The sequence below is a fragment of the Octopus bimaculoides genome, chromosome 3 (assembly GCF_001194135.2).
Source record: "Octopus bimaculoides isolate UCB-OBI-ISO-001 chromosome 3, ASM119413v2, whole genome shotgun sequence".
Lineage (NCBI taxonomy): Eukaryota > Metazoa > Mollusca > Cephalopoda > Octopoda > Octopodidae > Octopus > Octopus bimaculoides.
Genome location: NC_068983.1, coordinates 142,349,341 through 142,359,496, shown reverse-complemented (window position 1 = coordinate 142,359,496; position 10,156 = coordinate 142,349,341). Strand labels below are relative to the sequence as shown.

General features: G+C 34.9%; 1 protein-coding gene across 1 annotated transcript in view; it reads right to left on the bottom strand.

Annotated features, from left to right (window-relative positions):
• The window catches only part of LOC106882329 (dual specificity protein phosphatase 7), a 29,916-nt gene extending 21,216 nt beyond the window's left edge, over positions 1 to 8,700 (bottom strand). Inside the window, exon 1 of the mRNA XM_014932973.2 lies at positions 7,242 to 8,700. Within this exon, the coding sequence (XP_014788459.1) occupies positions 7,242 to 7,623 (382 nt within the window). The 5' untranslated portion in view covers positions 7,624 to 8,700. The remainder of the gene's footprint in view (positions 1 to 7,241) is intronic.
• Positions 8,701 to 10,156: the final 1,456 nt, after the last annotated feature.

Here is a 10,156-nt window from a genome sequence, read left to right as displayed (position 1 = left end):
TACATGTATGTTAGTATATATATATATATATATATATATATAGATAGATAGATAGATAGACACAAACACACACACACACACACATATGGGGTGTGCTTCAACTGCATCTAACATCAATGATATGAATTTTTTTCCTTAAATTTTAATAATAATAAAGAAAAAAAATGACGAACGAAATGTCAAACGGTGAAAATGCCAGGATAAAGAAGTGAAGCTAGCAGAGCATACTTCAGAATTCATCTTTCCACTAACAAACACACTAGTAAGTCAATTTTGAAAACTTTTTACACATCCGAGTTTATAGATTGTGTACAAGTATACATAAATATATGCAGATACGTATACAAGCATACATACACACACAAACAAGCATGCACGCATGTAAATATGCTCATTTACACAACACACACACATGACACATGCATACATACACAGATGTAATATACGTATGTTTACAAACATACCGACACTGAGATTTATATATATCTCTCCATCTATATCCACACACAGACACATTAATGTGAGTCTGACACGAACAACTTAAGACATACATTAAACGTGTAAGCCAAAAGAAGAGAATTGAGAACTTGCTCAATGACACGATGAAGATTATATATCATTACTTGACACTGACAGGTCTTGTGGTTTTAATACGACTTCAGTTATGCACACCTTTTCTTCTTCAGACCTACACCCTCCTCTCTATAACATTTTATCTTTAATTTCTATGTCTTTCACATTAAATAAATCTCAGTGGTCAGATCTGACAAGTTGCTTGCAATTGGTTGTTTTGAGAGCCTAGTTGCTTGGACAGTAATAAAACTGGACCGATTAACTGTCTTTAAATCAATCATGAGCAACAGAGCAACCTGCTGCCCGCTAGAGTTTCTTAATGGAACACCTAACATAAAAATTACCTTGATATAGACTTAAAGTAGCACGGCCGGCCTGATAGTAAACCATGTCTCATGTGGTCTGCTTCTCAGAAAAGGCTACCCATACCTACTTTAAATTATCATAAAGCAGGAGAGTTGACAAAATATTTAAATCCACGACTACCAGACGATGTAGTGTCATTTTCCGTTGTTGGTTCTTAACTCACTTCCGTTCAAAAGCATCTAGCTGTTGTAAAGCGAGTTGTGTTATCATAAGTACAGCTCATTGCTGAAACTGTTCATAATAAATACTGCTTAATTAACAAGACTTTCACTATTTTCGACTATCAAGTTCAAATTTCTCCAATTAGGTTTTTGAACGATTATTCTAGAACTCGACACGATTTTAATTTGGAATCTATGAATGAAATCTGGATAAACATTGAGAGGTTTTTAAGAAAGGAAAGAGGGCGAGAAATGTGTGTAAATACATGCTTATCTTTTATGCTTCCTTTTCAGAATTAAAACTTAAGTTTGAAAATGTACAGTCCTTCTACATTACACTTCTATCACAATCAAATCAATTTGATTTATATTATATAAAACGATGTACATATCAGTAAGCCGCTTTTCTTGAATCCAGCTCACTTCTCCTTTTTAATAGCAGTCTCGCTCTCAAGAAGTATTAATGTTATACAATTTCTTGTATAAATCTTTATGACTCCTAGGTATTCTGTTGATGTTGTTGATGATGATGATGATGATGATGATGATTATCATCATCATCATCATCAGCAGTAGTAGTAGTATATTTTAGAACTTTATCCAAGTGTCAAAGGTGACATTAAAAATATCGTTGATAAAGCGGGAATTTGATCCATTGATAGTCGAGATTAAAAGGCTTAAACTGTGGTAACGAAAAAGTTAATGCGTTCTCGAGTTTCATTGATCTGCTGAACAAAAATTTAAAACACCGGTTCACAATTGCATTGAACATAGCAAAGACGAGTCCCTTCCAATTTCTCTTTTTAGTTGAGCGCACACAACCTCTGCACAAAAGGCTGGTGTCTCGTATTGAAGTGAGTGAAAGTAATGTAATATGAAATATGCAACTATAACAAAGCGCTTGCCGATTTGAGTATGTGACACGTAAAACTAGCACCTCAGAATTCAGTTGTTTTTTTCCTTTTTTCTGAGTACTGAGTAAGAAGTACGATCTAAATAAACGATTTGTGAGCAACCCCAAGTTAAACTGCGACATTTTAATTTTAACGTTAGCGTCCACAACTTTTGACGTATTTCCTGAAATTTCAACACTCGCCTACAAGCGTGGCTCGTGAAACATTGTTTAGCAGTAAATGAACGACTGTCCTAATTTTCTAGCTATCTCAACTTACTGCTTCAGGCTCCAGTATGCCTAGTCTCTTTGGAGGGTCAATGATTGAAGTTTCCGCCTCTCTTTCTCTCTCTCTCTCTCTCTCTCTCTCTCTCTCTCTCTCTCCCTCTCTCTTTCTCTCTCTTTCCCCCGTACTCATAATGTTACATGTAAAGACAGAAAGGCTAGTTATTGATATAAAATGGTATAAAAACGAAAATACCGCAACATTAATATAGAAAAAAGTGCGGCAGAGGGGGTGGGGTAGAGAGAGACGGATTGAGAGAATGGAGGAAGATAAAATAAACAATTTGACACATTACTTTAGACAAACAGTTAGTAGGGTAGGAAGTTTGCTTAAAAAATTCATTCACAATGTTATCTGAGATTAAGTACTTTTTAAAAACATCCTAGTTTAATGCTCGTACGAGATCAGTGGAGGAAAAAGTAACATCTCTATGATCCGTCTTTGATTCCTGTAAAGAGTGTCTCTCTTTTCCGAAGCAATAATTGATCTTTGGAAAGGTAGGAGAGCCTCGGCGTTATTTCTATATTACATATTTGGAGCTTTTCACCCAACTATAACAGTCTTCTTCATACAACACTATCAACAATACAAACAATTCAAAAACTATACTCTGTAATCTTAAAAAAGAAAGCACACATTCTGAGATATGTAATGCATGAAATTTTTTTTATAAAAAAAAAAAAAGTAGACTTTGATTGTGGTTCTCTGCTGGATCAGAATTTCACAGGGATAAACAAAAACAAGGTCAATTATATATATCTGTCTCTTCCTCCCGTTTTTTGTAAGATATGTTTGTTCTTATGTTCAGTTATAATAAAAAATCTACTGGGTTACAATCCGACGATGACTTAGCTGGTTGAAACTTCCAAGTTACTGTCAATAACAAATACATATATATATATATATATATATATATATATATATATATATATATATATACATGTATATGTGTGTGTATGTATGTATGCAGTACAAGTATATGTTTATCTACTGTCCTACTTTTCAATTGCTATGTTGACTAATAATATAAACAATAACATATAAAGAAAAGAAAAGGACTGTGATACACAATGACCAAAAATAAGCAAAAATCCGACATAAAAGAAATAGTTGCATATGAAGTACCTCTGATGCAGTGAACATGTGCAGCTAGCTCATACAAACATGTATACATGCATGCATACATACATACGTACGTACATACTTCCCCCAAAGACAATCAGAAATGAATAAAAATATTCACAAACAGCAAACATACACAACAACATATAATTTGTCTCACTAAGATATTTTACAAGATGTGGCTTGTAGAATTATATCTTTATATAAATAGAAATTAAATCTGTTCACTTTATGCAATGATCAGCATAGAGGCGAATGTGTTATATATATAGAAAAAAAAAAAAATTAAACTGTCGCGAGTCGAAAGCCAATTTTGCCTAACGTTGGCAGCAATTACATACCACATTGCTAAATGTCACCGGGAAAGGAATATAGGTCATAACTTTCCCTTACTCTGCTTCCTTATGTATCTGGTGTATTGGATCTAATTACAAGATAGATCAACGATAGCAATAGCAATGAGGAAAGTATATAACACATAATGATATAAAGTAGCTCTAATTTAATTATCTCCACATTTCTCTCTTAATTACACGAAACCAAATACAGTAACTCAGTTTCGAATCCTGGATGCTACTATTTCACTTCACTGGACCTAAGTTATTAATAATGACTTTGGAAAAGCAATAGTGTTTTGACCTCCCCCATTTTCACTCTAATCTAAGGGCTCCGGGCATTTCTGATAACATCTAGTGCAGTATTTTTGAAAGGGTTGGTTGGTTGGTTGTTAGCCCTCACTAAAAAGGTTCACTGAGGATCGAAAATTGTGTAGACAAAATGCCATGTGTATAATGACACTAAGATTTGAAACAACATCATAATGAATAAAGAGGAAACGGTGAGACTTTGGAATAACTGTCCCTTGGGACTGAAAAAGGACAGAAATGAAGGTGGGAGTAAAATGTCAAAAATTAAAATTTTGAGATTTTTTTTTCTTTTCAGAATCTTAATTTTTGTCGTATGAAACTCAGGAATAATAAAAAAAATATATGAAGGGGAAAAACACCACTATTTTCCTCTCCAAGGGGCAGCTACTACAACACTCTGCCGAAGAATTATATCGGTGTTAATTCTATTTGATGCTCTCATTAACTAAAAGTAGAGGTGGAAAAGTAAAGGTTTCATCAGCACCATGTTTTGGAGCAGATGGTTGAGGTGGGCTGTTTGTTGCTTGTCAGATTGAGAACAGTTGACTTAGTGTACTTATTAATGACTGTTGCCCCATCGAAGACTGTTTCGTTAGATGCGTTGCTCCATTTCAAGCCGTATGGTTGAATTTGTAGGTATGCGTGTTCTTTATTGATATCCAGTAATTTTTATAGAGGATATATCATTTAACTGTGCTTTGAGACCTCATGAGCAAAAATAAGTATTTTTTTCTCTTTTATGGTTGAAGGGTGAATATTGTAAATGAAAGCTTATCGACTGTTTCAAACTACTGAAACAATATTCATGCGTGAAGTGAAGTTTGTTCATTTAGTAGAAGTAATCTAATTTTTGAGCAGAGGAACATCCATTTTCCACGGAAAGACTATACATTCTTTCTCTCTACAGACAAAATCTTAACTCCTTCCTAGATATTTTGATCTAGGAAGATATGTTGATGTTCTTGACCAAATAATTAAATAGAATCAGCAATTCTTTTTAATTACTTATATACATACGTACTTTCAAGCACATTACAATGTAATGCAAACGCGCGCGCACACACACACACACACACGAGTACAATGTATATGCTTGTACTGTAAAGTACAATATCAATGTACGTGCATTTTGTTGTGTGTGTGTGTGTGTGTGTGTGTGTGTGTGTGTGTGTGTGTGTGTGTGTGTGATCTAATTTCAAATGTCAAACTATTTTTCTTGAGCCTACACACGACGAGCTCAAGCAAATTTCTATACTTAAAAATCAGTCTAGCTAGCCAGTCAAGAAACAAACTGTATGCATATCCTCTCTCTCGCGTCTATACTGCTTATGTACACATGTAAATACATGTGTACATACACACAAAGAAACGTCCTTAATGTATATACACACAAAAACACAAACATTCAGAATAAATATAACTTCTAGGGTTGAGAGCACCACAGTATGATGTTCCTCATTAGCTTACTCGGTAACTTATTCAAATGGAATGAATAAAATAAGAAATACCAGCGATATATGCAGAAACGCATTCTGTCGTATTGCCCCTGCCCCTTCCTTGAGGAAGTTGTCATCGGGAGCCCATCAACAAAAATAATTTAACTATGGCTCAGTATTTTCATCAGATGAGCCGACTTTCATTCCAAGCCATAACGACTTTCTTAGTATCATCAATATTTTCGAAAAAAAGATTATCATTCAGTTTGATTTCAGACCAAATATTGCTTGATTTGCAATACTACTGTATATTAGAAACGTCCTCGAAGAAGCGAAAACAGTGAGTAGGGTTTCAAGTCCAATATACGACGAATTCATTCTTCTGGTTTCGATGAGATAAATACTGGTAAAAAATATATCAAGGATGATTATGATAATTAGAAACCCCCTCACCTTGATAATCCCTTTTCTACTCGATAAAAGAATACATATTATTTACATTAAATGGCAACTAGATGTTACTTAGCGAGAAGTTAATCTTGATCCAAGTGATCCATGGTTGAATACATTTTCATCTTGGTCATCTATGCAATCCTTTATTCATTGTATTTATCAAAATGGTAGAGTTCCCGTTTGAAACCTTACAACTTAGTTTCAAACTATGTCAACATTTGACAAATCCTTCATGTGTAAGAAAGGTATTATTTGGAGTATATTCAGTTGACTTACTTTTCTCTCCCGTGGCATTAGAATATTGAGAATAAATAGAGTTAGAAACCTTTTAATCTGTTCAACTCATTAAAAAAAAAAGAGATAGAATACATATCGAAGTTTCGTATTGATTTGTTCAAAACCGGTAGAAGACAATCAAAATTAGTTTGGAATTTGTAAGACAACACCACCACCAGACGACTACTACTACAACAACAATAACAACTACTACTACTACCACTACTACTACTACTACTACTACTACTACTACTACTACTACTGATGATGATGATTATAAGTAAGGCCACTGCCAACTGGCAGAAATTAGAAGGGTTAATAATGAAGTATTATAAGTATCTAGAGTTCGGAAAGCAATCGAGCCTTAACTAGCTAAATATATATAAACTGTGTAACATCAATTGAATATCAGAGAATTGAAAATTGCTTGTAATGCTTGTTATGGAAATATTAAAATGAAAATATGAAGCGATGCTAGTCCCTTAAGTTGCTTTTAATCCAGGGAGATAAGTATGGCACAGATCCAAATATTTGTGAAATATACTTTTCATGAATGATCCATTAAGCTCGTAAACCGAATAGAAAAAAAACTATAGAATTTGTCGTTATTCTCATTGGAGAAGAAGACGATTTCCTCATCATTTGGGATGTGTATGGAATGTGTACCGTGTGATTCTTTGAGTATGTACGGTATGAGAAATTTCAGGACTATATAATATTATATATATATATATATATATAACATGAGAATGACAAACGAGAGGGAGAGAAATTGTTAAACTACTCAAAGTAATATGTATTTTAAAAATAGATTAATAGTGACACATAAATCAACATAGTGATAGACGGTAAGGAAGATATGAGGTTAAATATGTGATGTGTACCCCCCGCAAATTATAACAAAACAACAATAAAACAATGTCTTTCTAAATAGATATACAAGAAGAAAGTAGTAGTGTAAAAATAGAAACAATTTAGCAACAATGAACAGTAGTCATAGTAAAGTAAACATTAAAAACATGAACGTACCAAGCAAGTAGCAAGCTGAACACCCTTCTTGGCGCAATTTTTCTAATAATAAATTCAAAAAACTGGATGGATTTGCGTTTAAATCTGTGGAACAGTCATCATAAAGTACAATTTTGTGTGTTTTCCAATGTCGTTTAAATCTGTGGTTAGCATCATTGTTATGTATAATACCAAGGATGTTAAGATTTCCCGTTTTCAATCGTTTCTGAAGTAATGCTGGCATGGTGATGTTAATAGCTCCGATAATATGCCGGCGTGCGAACTCGCATTGGCTTCGACAATCGAGTAATGGCAGTTCGTGCCCAGCTCTTAGTTGAGCTCTCAAGCATTCTGGAGTGAAATAATCATCCATTGTAATGTGAGCACTCTCTAGACAAGGCATCTGAAAAGTGTCGTGGTGGTTTGAAGCAAAATGTGAAACGGATGAAGGTAAGGGAAAATAAGAAATCCCTAGAAAATATTTTCTCCAAAGGTGAAGCGAAGAAAACGGATAGTTGAAATCACTCGTAAATAACAAACAAACCAAACAAACAAACTTAAATAAAAATAAACAAACTCGTTCACAATTAGTTTTCTCGTGTTCACTCACTCTTACACACTGTCATACACACGCTCGTTCAACTCCGTTTAATTCCGTTGCTTCTTTGATTCTTATAAATAAATAAGTTTTCTTTTTGTTTTTTTTAGTAGTAATTCCTTGTAGTTCCAAAGCTTCCCTTTTGTGAAATATATATACACAGATATATGTATACATATATATTTTCGAAGAAAAGTCAGTGTAGGTAATATTCCATTATCAAAATTAGTTATTCTTAATTAGAAACAACAATCTTCGTCGTTTGCTTCCTTCAAATGCAGTTATTGTTGTTGTTTGTCGTATTCCTTGAAAAATTTTCACTCAAATTATTACGTGACATTTTAATTTCCATTTTAAAGGATTTAATTTCTTCAAAATCCTTTTCTATCTTCTCTTTCGTTATGTCATTTCGCTGGAGTTTTCTGAAATGTGCCGAGTTCGTGTTTTTAACTCATGTACTCGTTCCGTTTATTTGTTTTGAAAGTTTTCTTTATTTTTTGGCTTGTTATTTCTTCCAACAATATTTTCAACTCAAATGAGAATCTTAATTTTCTTTGCAAATTATGTGTTTTGTCGTTTCGTTTCTTTCTCGAATTCGTTAGATCAACTTTGACATCTTTACTGTACAAAGTATTAAAAAAAAAAATCATGTATCGCAACTGCTAGTGAGAAATCAAGCTACTTCTCTCTAATAAAGTAGCCTTGTTTCTGAGGTTTATTCACTCGATCTCTCCTCACTAGCGTTTTAAAATGGAATACTACAACGAAAGTAAATAAATACAGCCAATGGTTGAAGTAGTTACTTATAGTTGTGAGAGCTCCGCCCTCTCAGCTTACATGAAACGTATAACTTATATGGGCAAAGTCAAACTATTCTCACGACATTAACACTCCCGCTCCTCTCTTTCACATCACCCTCACTCTGGGTTTCGCTCTAAATATCCTTCCTATTTCACATGTGTGTGTACGTGTGTACGTGTGTGTGTGTGTGTATGCAAGTGTCAGTTTTAGCCCAACCTCCTCCTTAGCTTTATTTTCAGCCTTCCTCACTCCCATTCATTCTCTGACCCAAAAATTCTTACTCATATAATTATAGATACATGCAGGAAAGATCGCACACACGGACACACAAAGTAGTCTAAGGCGCGCGCACACAGACACAAACACACACACACACAAGCACACTTACACACACAGGCACACACACATACTTTATTCATTAATAGCGTCTTTCTTTCACTAACTCAAACTTTTCGCGCACATGGAAACCTCCTCCCTCTCTCTCTACTTCTATATCTCTCACTTTTTGCTCACTCTATTCCTCTCTTCCACTCTACACCAGTTTCTCTCTCACCCCATCTATCTACCTATCTATACATACATACACACATACATACATTTACTCCTTTGTAACTCTCATAATCAGATACATACACGCAACTACCATGCATGTACATGCACCAATTTGCACACACACACACACACACACACACACACATACACACATACACACACACATACACACATACACACACATACACACACATTCACAGATATATATACACAGCATACAAACGTTACGAAGAGAAAGAAAAACTCAAGTGGATCTCTCACTTTTACGATTATTCAACGAGACGCAGTCTCATAATATAATATAAACAGCATGAGAAACCTTCACCTCCTACTTCCTCTGCAGCACACCTTCTTTTCCCTCTCCCTCTTCCTCTCTCTGTTACTTTTGCTTCCGTCTCTCTCTACCTTTTTCTCGACTTTACTTACGCTATTTTCACGCACACACATACACACACACATCTTGTCATCTTTCCTCACAAGCAGACATTGAACGTCGCATTTCTTCTTTCCCTCTCACAGCCTGTTCGCCTGCCTACCTCTCACCTTCCCTCTCTACCCCTCTCTCTCTATGTTTCTCTCTGTCGTTCTTTCTCGGGCTCTCGCTTTAATCTCTCTATTTAGAGGGAAAGCTTCTTTATAGCAATTATTAATCTCAACATTTCATCTATCTCCTCTCTGTTTCTTTCTTCCTGTTTCTCTGTCATCTCTTTCTGCCTCTTACTTTCACTCCCCTTTCAATCTTCCCAATTCACTTTTTACAACACACACAGTGACTCCTTGTATAAAGCCATTATTCTTCAGCACATCTCAACCCATCCTCTCTCTTATTCACCTTTGCCTTTCTCTTCACACACACACACACACACACACACACACACACACACACGCGCGCTGCCTGTTTGCTTGTCTGTTTGTCACTCTCTCACTTTCTCGCTAATTCTCCCCTTCCTGTTCTTCTCCCTTATATTACTAGGCTTCCACGTTT